The sequence below is a fragment of the Cynara cardunculus genome (assembly GCF_001531365.2).
Source record: "Cynara cardunculus var. scolymus isolate 2C chromosome LG 10, CcrdV1, whole genome shotgun sequence".
NCBI classification, from domain to species: Eukaryota; Viridiplantae; Streptophyta; class Magnoliopsida; order Asterales; family Asteraceae; genus Cynara; species Cynara cardunculus.
In genome coordinates this window covers 20,506,651-20,523,798 of record NC_037537.1, presented here as the reverse complement: position 1 = coordinate 20,523,798, position 17,148 = coordinate 20,506,651, and the positions used below count along the sequence as shown (strand labels likewise).

The 17,148-nt window shown below is 33.8% G+C and overlaps 2 protein-coding genes across 2 annotated transcripts; both read right to left on the bottom strand.

Moving 5' to 3' along the window:
• Positions 1-2,190: 2,190 nt before the first annotated feature.
• On the bottom strand, positions 2,191-6,250 carry LOC112518956 (2-alkenal reductase (NADP(+)-dependent)-like). Its single transcript, XM_025126774.1, has 5 exons — positions 6,007-6,250; positions 4,292-4,469; positions 3,303-3,469; positions 2,864-2,946; positions 2,191-2,771 (listed from the first exon to the last, which is right to left on the bottom strand). The coding sequence occupies exons 1-5, from the start codon at positions 6,235-6,237 to the stop codon at positions 2,393-2,395; spliced, it is 1,038 nt and encodes a 345-aa protein (XP_024982542.1). The 5' UTR covers positions 6,238-6,250; the 3' UTR covers positions 2,191-2,392.
• A 5,874-nt stretch (positions 6,251-12,124) lies between these two features.
• On the bottom strand, positions 12,125-16,019 carry LOC112518955 (2-alkenal reductase (NADP(+)-dependent)-like). The gene is made up of 5 exons (XM_025126773.1): positions 15,741-16,019; positions 14,034-14,211; positions 13,032-13,198; positions 12,803-12,885; positions 12,125-12,712 (listed from the first exon to the last, which is right to left on the bottom strand). Exons 1-5 carry the CDS (start codon positions 15,981-15,983, stop codon positions 12,334-12,336), a joined length of 1,050 nt encoding a protein of 349 aa, XP_024982541.1. The 5' UTR covers positions 15,984-16,019; the 3' UTR covers positions 12,125-12,333.
• Positions 16,020-17,148: the final 1,129 nt, after the last annotated feature.

Genomic DNA, 17,148 nt, shown 5'->3' with positions numbered 1-17,148 from the left:
AATTGAATTATAATAAAAAAATTTAAAAAATTACATAAATAATAAGAACTTTTAAATAGTTGATTTGATATTAACGTTCATATATTTTTTTTTTCAAATTTATATTTTATTCAAAAATAAAATCGTTATTGCTTTCTTAAAAACACATAAAATCATATTATAACATCGACAAAGACAAAAAAATAAAATATAACATTAAAATCGAGATGCATCTCGTTACATTGCGCGAGTACCCTTATAGTTATTAAATAAATGTGATTTATGTAAATAATAAATAAAATGCTACCATATGTTCACCTTAGGCTTACATTTTCATTTTCATTTATTTTTATTTTAAAATTATTTATTCTTAAATTTAATAAATATATCTGACTATTATTTTGAATTTTTATTGTATTTAATAAATGTATTTGATTTTATATAATATAATGAGTCCATTTCTCATAAGTCGAGATTCCAAGTTAAATGAGAGGGAATAAAAATTCATTTGCGTTTTCATTAACCTGTCTGAACCAAACAGCTCGTAAGATCACAAAACTAATCTATATTATATTATTAAGCATTTGACAAAAAAAAAAAACTCTTAAAAACCATTTTTATGCATTAACTACTGTTTATTGATGCATATTACTTAAAATTCACGATCACAAGTAAATTGTCCGTATGCACAACTTATTAAAACTCCATGTTTGAATTTGTAATTAACTGCAGATAAACACAATAAGATACTGGATATGTATCTCATTTTAAATATAAAAAATCTAAAATATATTTAAAATAATAATTAAATTCTAACAAAATATTAAACATTATCTTTATAATAAAATTATATTATTAAACCAAAAATAAATGACTTCATTATTAAATCTAAATTAAATTATAATTAAAAATAAAATTAAAGAAATTAAAACAAAAAAAATCAAGAACTTTCAAATATTTAATTTGATAATAAACTCGATAATTTTTTTAAAGTTTTATGATACCTTCAAATTTATATTTTATTCACAAAAATAAAAACAATATCATTTTTTCAATACCACATAAAACCGTATTATAACATCGATGAAGACAGAATAAAATGAAACATTAAAATCAAGATGTATATCGACTAACTCTCTTAAATAAATCCCCAATTACACCATAAATTTAACTCATTCTCGCATATGTTTTCTACGCTTTATAACAAGAGAACCGACAACAAAATAACCAAATCCTCAAGAGTATATTTTCATCGGATTCTTTTGAAACCAAAAAATTGAACTCCTTTCATAAACGCGTGACCGAATTCACCTATGTGGGACATTCTTTTAACCGGAAATTCATACTTGTTTAATGTATTAATGATTTATAATTAATATTTTATTAAAAAAAAGGTTTTACCTTAAATACTTTATAAAATGACTAGAAGAGTACTCGTACAATGCATCGAGACATACCTTGATTTCAATGATTCGTTTTATTTCTTTTTTATATCAATATAATACGGTTTTATGTGATTTCTTGAGAAAACGATAATGCTTTTATTTTTGAATAAAATATAAATTTGAAAATATCATAAAATTTTGAAAAAAAAAATATATCGATATTAGTATCAAATTAATCTTTTTAAAAGTTCTTGTGTTTTGATGTAATTTCCTTAATTCAGTTTTTTTAATTATAATATAATTTAGATTTAGTAACAAAAAAATTTAATTTAGGTTTAATAATATAATTTTTTATAAATTTTATAACTAAGCATTTAGAACTCAATGATTATCCTAATAATGTTTTAGATTTTTTATATTTAAAATGAGATGTTTATCCAATATTTAATTGTGTTTATATGCAGTTAGTACAAATTCAAATATGAAGCTTTAATAAGTTGTATTTATGCACAATTTACTTGTAATCTTAAATTTTAAGTAATATGCATCAATAAATAGTATTTTGTGCATAAAAAAAATGGTTTTTAAAAGTTTTTATCACATGCTTTATAATATAATATAAATATATAAATAAATAAACAATGGTATCAGACATACAGTGGACCCCCATCACTCTTCGGTCGACCAGTTCTTCACCATGTTTATTATTGGTCAACTCCTGGCAACCATTCATTGCTTCCAAACCCATCCTCCTTTTAAGATGTCCAACCAACATCTCATATTTCAACCTTCAACTTATTCACCACTTAAATGCATACACACAACTTGCTCATTATTCATAATAATACACAAACCAAAAACCAAAAACCAACACCCAATCCAATCCAATCCAATCCAATCCCACACTGACCAGTTGTGAGAATGGCAGGATATATACAGACCTTACCTCTGTCTTGAAAAATAGATAGTCTGTTTGAATCATAATAATGCACACACAACATCCAAATCTAAAACCTGATGGTATCAACTCATTCACGAGCGACAACCACCACTTGCTTCCCAACATTTCGGCCAGAAAATATCCCAACCAAAGCCGCGGGTGCGCTTTCAAGCCCCTCGGCGATATCTTCAATGTAACATAACTTCCCTTCTTTTATGAGGGGTATAACCATTTCCATATACTTTGGATAAAGATGATAGTGATCACCCGTGAGGAACCCTTCCATACGCACACGTTTTCCTATCAGGGTAGACAGGTTCTGCACCCCTTCCCCCTCCTCTAAATTGTACTGTGAGATCATCCCGCAAACTGCAATGCGACCACGTAATCTCATATTCAACAGTACCGCCTCCAACATCTTCCCCCCAACATTTTCAAAATAAATATCAATGCCATCGGGGAAGTACCTAAAGATTAGATAAAAAAAACCGTCTTACAAACTAATCTGATAACAGTTGCTGTTATCTTGGGTGACAACTATATATACTTCAGGGCTAACCTCTTTAGAGCTGCATCCAGATCTTGCTCTTCCTTGTAGTTAAAAGCATCATCAAATCCAAACTTATTCTTCAGCAGCTCAACCTTCGGTGATGAAATTTGTTTGTACAAACGATTTTTTGAGATCCAAAAAAACCCCATAAATCCCACACGGAATAGGGTCTGGGTGTAAAATGTAAGCACACGTTTCCTCTACTCCAAGGGATAGAGAGACTGTTTCCTTGAAGACCCGCGTTATCAGAAAGTCTTTTTTTGCATGTCAAGAAACAAGAAGCGCAATTTAGAAAAGGCAAGTAGAGCATGTATTCCCAGTAAACAAGGAGCAAGAAAAGAAGGGAAGCAGAAGCCAACAGAGGGAATTTCTAAAAGAAGCTTAATGAAATGTATGCCCATCAATCATGAGTAGAAATTACGCTAAAAATTTTATATAAAGCACCGACCTTTTCTTTTGTTCCAGCACTCCCGACAACATAGCATCCTGACAACTTTGCAAACTGCCCAACAAGCTGACCGACTGCGCCAGAAGCCGCTGAAACAAACACATACCCTCCTTCCTTTGGAGTACAGATCTCATAGAAACCAGCATAAGCAGTCATACCAGCCAGGCCTAGAGATCAACCAAACAAAGAAAATCAGGAGGTGAAACACAAAAATCAACCGCTGAGCACCCTCTTCTGATTACTAAATACATACTTCTCATGGAAGTTACCATGTTGGATGGATTATGCATGCACTTTAGTAACACTTATCTGAAAATTACTAAAATGTCCAAAACACTCTAAAATAATGACAAAATAGGCAGTATCTCGGACCAAAAACAATATAATCATGATTCTTAACTTATAGAACCTTACATAATGAATGGCGATTTGGAGGCTCGTCCTAATCTATCTGTGTGGGTACAGGGATCTCACAGACAATATTCACTGCATGTGATGCTATAAATTTGGCCATTCTTGATATAAAGTAATTTCACATAGTTGTCTGTTTGATCATGACTATGATTCCCTGGGGCCTGGATCCTGTCATCTAAGTGCTGAATGCTTCTACAACTTCTTATATGCTCCAGGACTCAACCAATCATGCATATCCCAAGGCTGATTTCCTTTTGAAGTATTTAATATTTATATACAGCAAATTAAACTCACACACACTTCTCACCTTCGGTGAGACTTGAATCCTTGACCTCCAGGAATGTGGGGTTACCGGGTACAGCTGGGTGCTGGCCAATGGCCCTTTTGTTCCTATGGCTGAATTGAAATAACAAAATTTCCCTACCCTAATATGTGCAGGAAAGGACTACAGGACGTGTGACATGGAGAGAGATAAAACTCCTTATGTATGTTTTTTCTACTCTTAAATCTTAATGCTCCTTATGTATTTGAAAAAGGTGCAATACGACTAAAAACATTTAAAAGAGAAAATATACCAAGAAGTCCTGTATAATAGGAAAGAGGCACATCAGTATGTTGAATCTTGAATAGAGTCTCAGGAGCTGTGATGATGCTGTATTCCTCCCATCCAGTAAGTCCCCAAACCAGGTCACCTTTCTCGAAGTTTGAATGCCCAGAATCCACGACTTTAGCTACTCCAAATCCTACTATAGGCTGCAACATGGTAATGGGTAAATGAAAGCAGAAGCTGAAATAGAAAATTTCTCTGCTTCAAATACACGTAAAACATGGTGAGCCGGTTGCACCGAGGCCCCTCCAATATGTCAGGGTCGGAGAGAGTAAGTAATCTTTCCCTTGCATTTTTGCAAAGAGACAGCTTCCGTTAAATATGAGTAACTCTCGCCTGTTCTTAATCCAAGAAATAACTCATTTGAAATAAAAGTAGTACTAGATATTGTATTTATCACTTTTAATTTGCATAGGGGTAGTGCTTTTTCTACCTAGGCTTTATAAGCATAGATGCAGGTACTGCTTTTAACAAGAAGATTAAGAGCAACTCCAATTTGAAAATGGGAGCAGATCAATCAATTTGTGACAATCCAACAAAGAGTCATACAAACTCACATGCAAGGCGAGGAGGTATAAACATAACGATAACAGTTCATGTTATCTTTAATTTTAGTCAGCAACATAATTACATGAAGCCTTATTGTTGGCCTTATTTGATTCAGAAATTTCAATTTGTCTGTTACCTATTTTAGTTAACTGGCAATTCGTGTGTTACTCTAAGCCATTATCATAGCTTACTGTTTAAGGAAAAAAAGTTTGTCCACCTACTTACGACTTAAGACTTTATAATCTACTCTAAATTTACTAGAATACATTACTACTAAAAACTGATGACCACCAAGCACCACTCCCCAGACTTTACCAAGGAAGACTTGTGCAGGATTCACTTGCATTATAGCAAAGAGGCTATTTTCATGACTTGGACGCTCCGGTCATTAAAGGGTAATGGTATCAACTTCTTCAAGGTTAACCACAGGACATACTTGGCGATTTCAAGACCAATCTATGGTGGCTGAGTTTGTAAGCAAGCCCAACCATGACCAACTGGACTCACTATCAAATTGTCAATTACTCCACTCTCTTTCTAGTATGTGTTGATGCCTAAATTGCTTTACTACCATAGAGGTAGTTTGTCTTTCAGTCCAGTATGAACTATGGCCACATGACTTATGGTCCCTGTTGATCCTAAAACTAATCCTCATCCACTGAAAACTTTTGAGGGAGAAGCTAATTGGGTCAACCAATACATTTAGTTTACCAAGTGGATGATGATTCATTCAATGACCAAGTGGATGAAGGTTTAGAAATATGGTACAATGAAAAATTATAAAGGCCTGGTTTCTGTTCAAAATCAAGATGTGATGTAGGCATTGATCATCGCAACTCCTACCCAAGGTTCATCCTTCCCCAACAAAATGAGCATGGATCTTATGCCATACAGTGGGTATACGAGTGAAATAAGGAAATATAGTTCGTAGCACTTGACATTCCCACGTCCACCACTAGCATCAGGAATCAGGATTCATCAAAGGATTTAAGTTAACTTTACACTTGAATCATATGAAACTTGGGATGCTCGAAGTTTAATTCGAGGTTACGATAGTAAATTAAGCACAACCGTAACGTTCAATAAACAGAAGAAAAAGAGAAATTGGAGTATGATTCAGATAAAGTTACCGACCGAACCAGGAGTAAATGATTCAGCGTAACTTCCACTTCCTTGATTTTTGTTCATCCGATTACGCATGTAAGGATCACAGGAAAGGTAGAGGTTCTTAACGAGAAGGGCATTAGAACCTTGTGGAAGGTTGAGAGTTATGGTGGATGAAGCATTGATAAGCATGTCTGATTCCTCAGGGAAGCCATTAACGTAATCCTTCAATAGTACCTGCTTGTTCCTCACTTCTGCCATTGTTGTTAAAGTTGACCTATACTGGAGTGGATTGAAATGAACCGCCGGTGTTGTAAGTTGTAACAACCTAAACCTTAAACCCAAAAAGATGGATGTAATAAAATATTTTTTTATTTGACATCTAATTTAATAAAAATATTTGATTAATATTGAATATGATTTTTAAAAAGAGAAAATGATGAAACTAACCATTTTATACTAACTTTTTTCTACAAAATAATCAGGTTTTAGAGGTTTTACAAAAATACCCACACGAATCGTCCTCGGGGGAGATCCGAACTGTTTAGGGGCGATCCAACCAATTTTCTAAGGAAATTGTTTTTGCGGGTCCCACTTTCAGCCTTAAAAGAAGATATTACTGTTCAATCTCGTAGACCGGGCCACGAATCGCCCCCCTAGGGCGAGCCAGCCACTCAGATCACCCCGCATGGGAAATCCAGCCTTTAATTGTTTTTTTTTTGGTTTTTTTGCGGTATTTTTAATAAAACTGATACGTCATTTAAATTGTAGTTTTTAATATTTTTAGAATCAAATTTCATGGGTAAAAGTTTAAAATTAAACCATGATAATTATGGAGACGCAAAAATTATTTTTATCTGATTTGGGTTTCGTAAATCAGATATAATATCTGATTTATGAAATTTGACCTCTATTTCGTCATTTTATGTTTTTGATTTGACAATTAAGGGGTGTTTTGAATAAAAAATGAAACAATACATAAACTGTGTTTTTTTACATATTTAATATAAAATTTCATGATTTTTCGTTATAAAATAAGACAATGATAATTGTGGTTACGAAACAAAAAAATTTAGCTGATTTTTAGAGAAAAAATCAGACATTATATCTGAGTGACACACCACCTCGTACCGGTGTTTGGAAGATTTCTTTACTTTCATATGAAAGTTTTCATGAACGCACTTTAATCCCACTGCGAGCTTAAGTGCTTCCTTCGAGTCAAAGGTTTGGAGAACTTTGACATGGGATGTAGGCTGGTAGGAAATGTTTCCCTGTCTACTTTTGATAACTGGGTCCGGACAAGGTGTTGGGTCGGACATACCCCAAAAACTATTCTTTACTGGCTTGATATCTTCATAATCGGAGTTATCATCGTCTTCGGGTATGTTCAAAATTTCGGCAGCAACAGAAACATTTTCGGCCATATCTACCTCCCACAACGGTTTTGACTGTTCGGGAGACCGGATCGGGTACGGGTTAGGGGACTGCATCGGAGGCATGTTCAAGTCTTGAACAAAAGAACTGTCAGGTTCAACGGTAACTTTTTGTTCAAAATATGAATTTCCAGCGGCATCATAAGGGAAGAAGGTGCTTGGATTTTTACCACTGCCACCACTAGGGAAGAAAGTGCTCTGATTTACACCAGGAGCACAACCGGGGAAGAGTGTGCTTGGACCATATGGGTTTGCACCGCTAACGTCGGGGAAGAGTGTGCTCATAGCACCGGGGTAAAAAGTGTTTGGACCGCCCGGGTTTGCACTTGATGGATTTCCTCCATAACCTCCATTGTCGACCACATATAGTGTCAACATTTCTGGTAAAGTTTGACGAATGGCGTTGTGGAGCATTACCACATCATCGTCGTCCATAAACTGATATAACGTATTCGTTTTAAAAAATAAATTGAAAGGACCACGTAAACTTAACTTTTTCGTCACACGTTTGATGACCCTAAAATATGTTATTGGCGAAGACAAACGTATTGCACATATAGGGGAGGTTATCGGAAGGTACTCTACAACACCAATTATGTCTTGGAATAAACCGCCACTTCGAAGATACACACAACATCACCACTTTGACGTGATTTCATGTTTTGTGATGGTTGATTGTGTTTAATGGGTTAAAGGTTGTGATGGTTTATTGTGTTTAATGGGTTAAGGGTTGTGAGAGTAGAATATATGAGAAGAGAAATGAAGGGGAAGGTGTGAAAAATTATGAAGTAGGAGGTTGGTATTTATAGTGAAATTGATATTACAAAAAAAAAATAAAAAATTACTTAAAGGCTGGATCGCCCTTGGGGGTGATCTGATGACGTGGCTCAGCCCCAGGTAGAAAAAAAAAATTATAATTTTTTTTCTTAGACACAAGTACGAATTGTCCCCCGGAGGCGATCCGTGTGGTTACTTTTGTAAAACCTTTAAAACCTGGTTATTTTATGGAAGAGGGTTGTACAAAATGGTTATTTTCATCATTTTCCCTTTTGAAAAATAGTTGGGAACATTCGTGTTACGATAACACAAGAACACTTTTCTACTACAAACAATCACATGTGATACTATTATTCCATTACATATGATACTCATGTAATATTACATCAGAAACGTGAACGACTTTTGACGCGATCTAGGTTGTAGGTCAAATCGTCCTTATACTACTAAGCCCCCTCACATGTACTATCACATGTGATAAATGTTTTATCAATGTGATACCATAATTCATCAAGACCATCACATATGATACTAAATCATAGACGCAGACAATCTTTGGTGCAACCTAAGTCGCAGGGTACGACATTCGCCCACCTCCAAGTCCCTTCATGTGTATTATCACATATGATAAGGATATTCTTACGGTCTCGTATAAGAACTGTTTTGTTTATATTGACCGTGAGATCCAATCTCAACCACAAATCAAAATCATGAAACTAATAATATTGATAAATTTAACTTAAAATATTAATTAAGGGCATTTTAGGAATTTTATAAATATCTTCTCTCCTCTCTCCGCCGAATCTTATTCGGCGAACCTTATTCTGATGAACCTTATGTGAACACAAGATACACACTGTGATATCTACAAACAATATTCACTGTGATACTCAGATATACATACACGATGCACAATGTGATACCATTTGTAAAACAATGAAAATAACAAAAATGCACACTATGGTACATTTCATAAAACAAAAAAAAAATTACATTATGATACACGTGAAACATTGTGAGCATTATCACTATGATACATTATGATTCACAAACGTTTTCAAAATACGATGTAGATAAGGTAATTGATATATACTAGGCGACTAATTTTAATTAAATATTTTTCTCTAAAAACATATGTCCTGAACCACAAATGAAGCAATGAGACTTATCAGATTCAACAAACGGACGACCAATTGCTGCAAGTTTGTCACAAATGCTTATACTCATGACAAACTTTGAAGTAGGGTTGACAGTTTTGTATCAAACGAAACCAACCAACCAACATGTATATTGGTCATACCAATTATATTGATACCTATCAATCTGGTTTCGATTACAACTGATTGATATTACCGTACCAAGTATGCAAAATTGATCGGTGTATGGTATTGGAAGTCATGTACCATGTTACCATTATTTATAAGTTTTAATTTTTTTTTATGTATTGAATATTAAATTTTTAACTTTAACTATTTTGTTTGAAAATTTGAATGATTGCAAGTTTTAGTCCTTGCATTCAGAAACCATTAAACATTACATGTGTTAACTAAAAACTCAAAATATCATTCAAAATTTGATGATGACAAAGTTTTCATATATGTAACTTGAAGTTAGTACAAAATGCAACCCAATTTAAATGGAGTTTTGGGTAGCAAATTTAATTTAAATGTATACTAGAATCATGGATAAAACTGTATTATCCAAAATATTAAAACATGGATGAAATCCAAGGTACCAAAACATAAATTATGGTTACGCTCGATACTCAAAGCAACATTGTAAACATGGATAAAACCTAATACCCACGCAGAATCTTTAGGTGATGTGAGAGACCTGTATCCATCAAGTTTAACCACCCAAGCTCTGTACCTTGAGTCCTCCGTTGATTCTAAATAGTTCTAGCTAAATTACACGGATAAAGATCCTGTCTGATGACCAACAAACTGACTCTCATGTCTATTGATCTGTTGTATTACAGTTTAAATCACATGACTCGTAGTGAATGATCAACGCAATCAAAACATGCAATTTTCATATAAATATGTCATAACTGCATATCACATTTCAAAGCTCAACATTAAGCAAGTTAAACTAGACAAATGTCCCCAAAGCTAATATGAGTCAAAATCAAGCCAAATACTCAACGACTCATTTGACTAATCAAGAATGGTCAACATAAACCAACAAAATTTGAATACTCAGCGTATGAGCCATTTAAACATCAAAATGTTTGAAAATCAACACCACGAACTCAAAGGTCGGGCAACAACCCAAAATGGGTATTTATATAAAATTCAAGCCATTAAGTTTTTTCACTCGTTGGACTAATCCAAAATAATTCATCATAATCTTCAAAAATGCATTTAAAGGGTTTAATAAATATCATGACCCAAAACACCATAAAGGCCAACGAAGCTAAATCATGCATATTACTTGAATGATTTACAAAAAGTAATATACAAAATGCATTAACATCAATTAACATTAAATGACTGATAAATCATCAAAACCCTCAAATTTTATGATTTATTATCAAATATCCAAAACCTCCAAATATATATGTATTTCTTAAGATTTATAAAATCAAATGTACAAAAGATGTGAATCTCATCAAAAAAATCAACACGTTTGATAAAAATCAATAAAACATGTTAAGACTCCAAAATAATCATTTTTGGCATGCAAAAAGCTTTCACAAATCAACTTGAACTCACCTTGCTAGGTTAAGTTAAACTTGGGTTCCAAACCCAAACCTTTACCTTCCAAAGGTAGAGACTTGAGATCCAACATTTACCAGCAAGAATGGTAATTACCCCCCCCCCCCCCCCCCCCTTCAAATCTCCCAGAATACCAAATGGGTTTTTAAGAAAACCCTTAAACAAGGTCAACAATGATGGAAAGATAGTGTAGAAGACGAACATTCGTGAACTTCAAATCCCGAGACCTGAATCCTAACTCCCAATCTTTTAAATGCTCTCTAAAGTTCTCGATTTGGTGAAATAGGAATGTTAGGACCGAAATTAAAGAGAAGAGGAATGAGTTGGTGAGGAAAGAAATGAAGAAAACATACTAAAAACGGATTTATAAGAAAACCGACCCAACTCCACTTATACCCCAGATTTCTGCTCACTTTTTGCGTATGCCCTGCGCCCGCACATATTATTTGCTCATTCATGGACACGAGCCATGCATTTTTCAACCTTATGAGTTTCTTGCCTAAATGCGATACCCAACTGAACTAAAACTCAAAATATTCATCAAAATTAATTTGAGGTTAAATTATTTATAAAAACTTAAAATTATACTTACCAAAAGATTCGGGTATTACAAATAACCATTGAACTTATTTTGAATGATTAAGTTATTGAATATTAGTTTTGGAACAATAAACCATTGAACTTCTAAAAATTTATTACCTTCGTCCTTTTAACCCAAAAAATGTACTTAAAACTGGCTAAAAAAGTTTCAAAGTCAAAAAACTTGAATCAGTTTAATCATTCCTTTGGGTCATTCAAACCCCTTGCACCCAATGACATCGCTCTATCGCGGCCCATCATGTCTGTTCTCTGTACGAGCCATTGTCATCGTTGGCCCTATCATCAATGTTCCTCCTTTTTATCTTTTGATTTTCTTTTTACAACATTTTAATGGAGTACTTATAAAAATATAAAAAAAAAAAAGGAAAATTGAAATACCAAAAAAAAAATTGATAAAAAAAGTGGGATTAGTTTAAATTTGGACTCCACACGTCAAAAATGTCTGAAGGTCCTAAGTTCAAATCAAAGGAGGAATAAAAATCCCCTTGTAGTCATGGAGGTCTAAATGCAATGATTGCGGGCTACCCGCAAAGCAGAGGGTCACCTTGAGATTAGTCAGCTTGCATAGCGGGTTAAATATCCAGCTTAATAAAAAAAAGGCAAATATAAATTTTTATTTCTTTTTTTCTCTCGATACAAATACAGATACAAATACAAATACACAGTTAATTCTATAGTGAACCAACTGAATCCCCATTGATATCTGTTATGTCCCAATGGTAGGGAATGGGTGTAAGCAGAAGTGAAGTCCCAATATACCCCAAATGCTTCTTATTCATTCATAATAATACCAATGTAACCATCCAAATCTAAAACCCAACCATACCGACTCATTCACGAGCCACGGCCACCACTTGCTTCCCGACATTTCGGCCAGAAAATAGCCCGACCAAAGCTGCAGGTGCGCTTTCAAGCCCCTCGGCGATATCTTCAATGTAACATAACTTCCCTTCTTTTATGAGGGGTATAACCATTTCCATGTACTTTGGATACAGATGATAATGATCGCTTGTGATGAACCCTTCCATACGCACACGTTTTCCTATCAGGKTAGAYAGGTTCYGCACCCCYTCCCCCTCCTCTARRTTGTACTGTGAGATCATCCCGCAAACTGCAATGCGACCACGTAATCTCATATTCAACAGTACCGCCTCCAACATCTTCCCCCCAACGTTTTCAAAATAAATATCAATGCCATTGGGGAAGTACCTAAAGATTAGATAAAAGAAAACCCGTCTTAAAAACTAATCTGATAACAGTTTCTGTTATCTTGGGTGACAATCATGCTTCAGGGCTAACCTCTTTAGAGCTGCATCCAGATCTTGCTCTTCCTTGTAGTTAAATGCATCATCGAATCCAAACTTATTCTTCAGCAGCTCAACCTTCGGTGATGAAATTTGTATACAAAAATGACTTTGAGATCCAGAAGAAAAGAACAACTGAGCTGATTTCTAAAAGAAGCTTAATGAAACACATGTCCATCAATCATGGGTAAAAATTACGCTAAAAAGTTATAAAAAGCACCGACCTTTTCTTTTGTTCCAGCACTCCCGACAACATGGCATCCTGACAACTTTGCAAACTGCCCAACAAGCTGACCAACTGCGCCAGAAGCTGCTGAAACAAACACATACTCTCCTTCCTTTGGAGTACAAATCTCATAGAAACCAGCATAAGCGGTCATACCAGGCATGCCTAGAGATCAACCACACGAAGATAATCAGGAGGTGAAACACAAAAATCAACCATTGAGCAGAGCACTCTCTTCTGATTACTAAGTACATACTTCTCATGTAAGTTACCGTGTTGGATGGATTATACATGTACTTTAGTAACATTCTCTGAAAATTACTAAATGTCTAAAACACTCTTAACATAATGACAAAATAAGACAATCTCTTGGATCAGAAACAATATAATCAATGATCCTTGATTTACAGAATCTTACACAATGAATGGCGTTTTGGAGGCTCATCCTGATCTACTGATCTACCTGTGTGGTACAGGGTTCTACAGACTATATTAATGTGTGTGATTCCATAAATTAGACCATTTGTATTATACCTAACGTAATTTCACATTGTTGTCCGTTTGAACATGATAATGATTTCCATGGGGCCTGGATCCTGACATTTAAGTTCTGGATGCTTCTACAACTTCTTATATGCTCCAGGACTCAACCAATCAGACCCTATGTCTGAATAGGAACAAAAATCCTTACAGTAACATGTGCAGGCAAGTACTAGAGTGTGAAACTTGAGGGCCAGCTCAAGTCGCAAATAAAGGCTAGGCCTAGGGGGATACTTTGCATAGGTGGCTAGTTCAGATTAACTTAGAAGACCTGAGGATTTTCCTTGCTGCTATCTTCAGGGAACCATGGGATTAGTCAAGGTGTATACAAGCTGGCCCAGGTACCTTTGGTTACCCAAAAAAGGACTGGAGTGTGTGTGCCATGGGGAGGGATCAAACTCTATGTATAAATTTGAAAAAGGTGCAGTACGACTAAAAACACTTTATAAAGAAAACATACCAAGAAGTCCCGTATAATAGGAAAGAGGCACATCAGTATGTTGAATCTTGAATAGAGTTTCAGGAGCTGTGACGATGCTGTATTCCTCCCATCCAATCCCTCCCCAAACTAGGTCACCTTTCTTAAAGTTTGAATGCCCAGAATCCACGACTTTAGCTACTCCATATCCTACTATAGGCTGCAACATGGTAATGGGTAAATCAAAACACAAGCTAAAATAGTAAATTGTTTTCCTTCAAATACACGTAAAACATGGTGAGCCGGTTGCACCAAGGCCCTTCCAATATGTCCGGATAAGATAGAGAAATCTTTGTAAGTAATCCTTCCCTTGCATTTTTGCAAAGAGACAGCTTCCATTAAATATAAGGAACTTGTCCGTTCTTTTTCCAAGACATAACTCATTTGCCCACAAATGTCAAAACACATCTCCGATTTTGGAACGAAAGTAGTACTAGATATTGTATTTTTAATTTGCATAGTGGTAGTGAATTTTGTTCCTAAGCTTTATAAGGCATAGATATGGTACTATACACCAACTATGCTTTTAACAAGAAGACTAAGAGCAAGTCTGGTTTGAAAACAGAAGCAGATACAATCAATTTGTGACAATCCAACAAAGAGACATAGAAACTCACATACAACGCGAGAAGGCAGAAATACAACTGTAACAGTTCATGCTATATTTAACTTTAGTCAGCAACATAATTACATGAAGCCTTATTCTTGGCCTTATTTGATTCAAAATTTTCAATTTGTCTGTTATCCTATTTTAGTTAAGCGGCGACATTGTGTTACCCTAAGCCATTATCATAGCTTACCATATAAGGAAAAAAAGTTTGCCCACCCACTTACAACTTAGAGTTTATAATCTACTCTAAATTTACTAGAAATATATTAGAACTAAAAGTTAATGACCACCAAGCACCAGTCCCCGGACTTTACTACGGAAGAATTCTGTACAGCTTCACTTGCATTGTAGCAAAGAGGTTATTTCATTACTTGGACACTCCGGTCATTAAAGGGTAACCTTATTGACTGCTTCAAGCTTATTTACCGGACATACTTGGCGATTTGAAGACCAATCTATGGTGGCTGAGTTTGTAAGCAAACCCAAGCATAGACAACTGAACATACTATCAAAGTCAACTACTCCACTCTCTTTCTAGTATGTATTGATGGCTAAATTGCTTTAATATTATAGAGGTTGTTTGTCTTTCAGTCTAGTATCAACTCTCGCTACCCCATGACTTATAGTCACAATTATCATCTACGAACCATTGAGGGAGCAGCTAATTGGGTCAATCAATATATTTAATTGACAAAGTGGATGAAGATTTAGAAACATGGTAAAATTGAAAATTATAACGATCTGGTTTCTGTTCAAAATCAATATGGAATGTAGGCATGTGATCATCGCAAACCCTACCCAAGGAATCATCCCTTCTCCAACAAAATGGGCATGGAATCTTATGCCATACATACAGTGGTTATACGAGTAAAATAAGAAAGAGAGTTCGTAGCACATGATATTTCCACCTCCACCACTGGCATCAGGGATCAGAATTCATCAAAAGATTTCAGTTAACTTGAATTATATGAAACTTTACACTCGATTTCAGTTAACTTTACCCTAACGTTCAATAAACAGAAGAGCAAAGAGAAATTAGAGTATGATTCAGATAAGTTGTGGAAGATGAAGATACATACCGAACCAGGAGTGAAGGATTGAACGTAACTCCCTTGACTTTTGCTCATCCGATTCCGCATGTAAGGATCACAGGAAAGATAAAGGTTCTTAAGAAGAAGGGCATTAGAACCTTGTGGAAGGTTGAGAGTTATGGTGGACGAAGTATTGATAAGCATGTCTGATTCCTTAGGGAAGCCATGAACGTAATCCTTCAATATTACCTGCTTGTTTCTCACTTCTTCCATTATTGAAGTATGCAGCATCAACAGTGGAGTGGATTGAAATGAAGCTCCTGTGGTTACTACAACGATATAAAGCAAAAAAAGATGGATATAATAAACATATTTTTATTCGACACGTGCTTTTATAAATATATTTGATTGATTTTAGATATGTCAAATATTTATAATAAAATATTATATCTTGGCACACGTTTTAATAAACATATTTGATCATTTTAGATATGTTTTAAAGGGGGGTGCTAATGGCACCCCTTATAGGAGGGTATTGAATGCTTTGGAAATTGTGATAAGTTTAAAATTCAGAAAATATCAAATCAATATTAAAAATATATTATATTTAATTATTATTAGTATTTAATATATATATATATATCAATTAATTAAGTTATATTATATAATTATATATATAATCTTTATATACTTTACATATATTATATAATATTTTTATTTATATTATTATTATTATTATTTTTACTTATATTATATATATACTAGAAGTGTACTCGCGCAATGCTGCGAGATATATCTTGATTTTAAGATTTTATTTTAGTTTTTTTATCTCAGTTGATGTTATAATATGGTATTATGTGATTTTGAGAAAGCGATGATGCTTTATTTTTGAATGAAATATAAGTTTGAAKATATYATAAAAATTTGACAAAAATACATCGATATTAGTATCAAATTAACTATTTAAAATTTCTCATTTTTTATGTAATTTTTTAATTCAATTTTTTTTTTAATAATTTAAGTTAGGTACAATAACGAAGTAATTTATATTTGGTTTAATAATATAATTTTTTATAAAGATAATAATTATTTATTTTGTTAGAACTCGATAATTATTATAATTATATTTTAGATTTTTTATATTTTAAAATGAGATGTTTATCCTCTATTTGATTATGTTTATCCGCAATTAKTTATACGAATTCAAACATCGAGATTTAATAAGTTGTACTTATGCATAATTTACTTGTAATCTTCAATTTTAAGTAATATGCATCAATATACAGTACTTTATGCATAACAAAAATATATCGATATTAGTATCAAATTAACTATTTAAAATTTCTATTTTTTGTGTAATTTTTTAATTCAATTTTTTTATTATAATTTAATTTAGGTACAATAACGAAGTAATTTATATTTGGTTTAATAATATAATTTTCTTATAAAGATAATA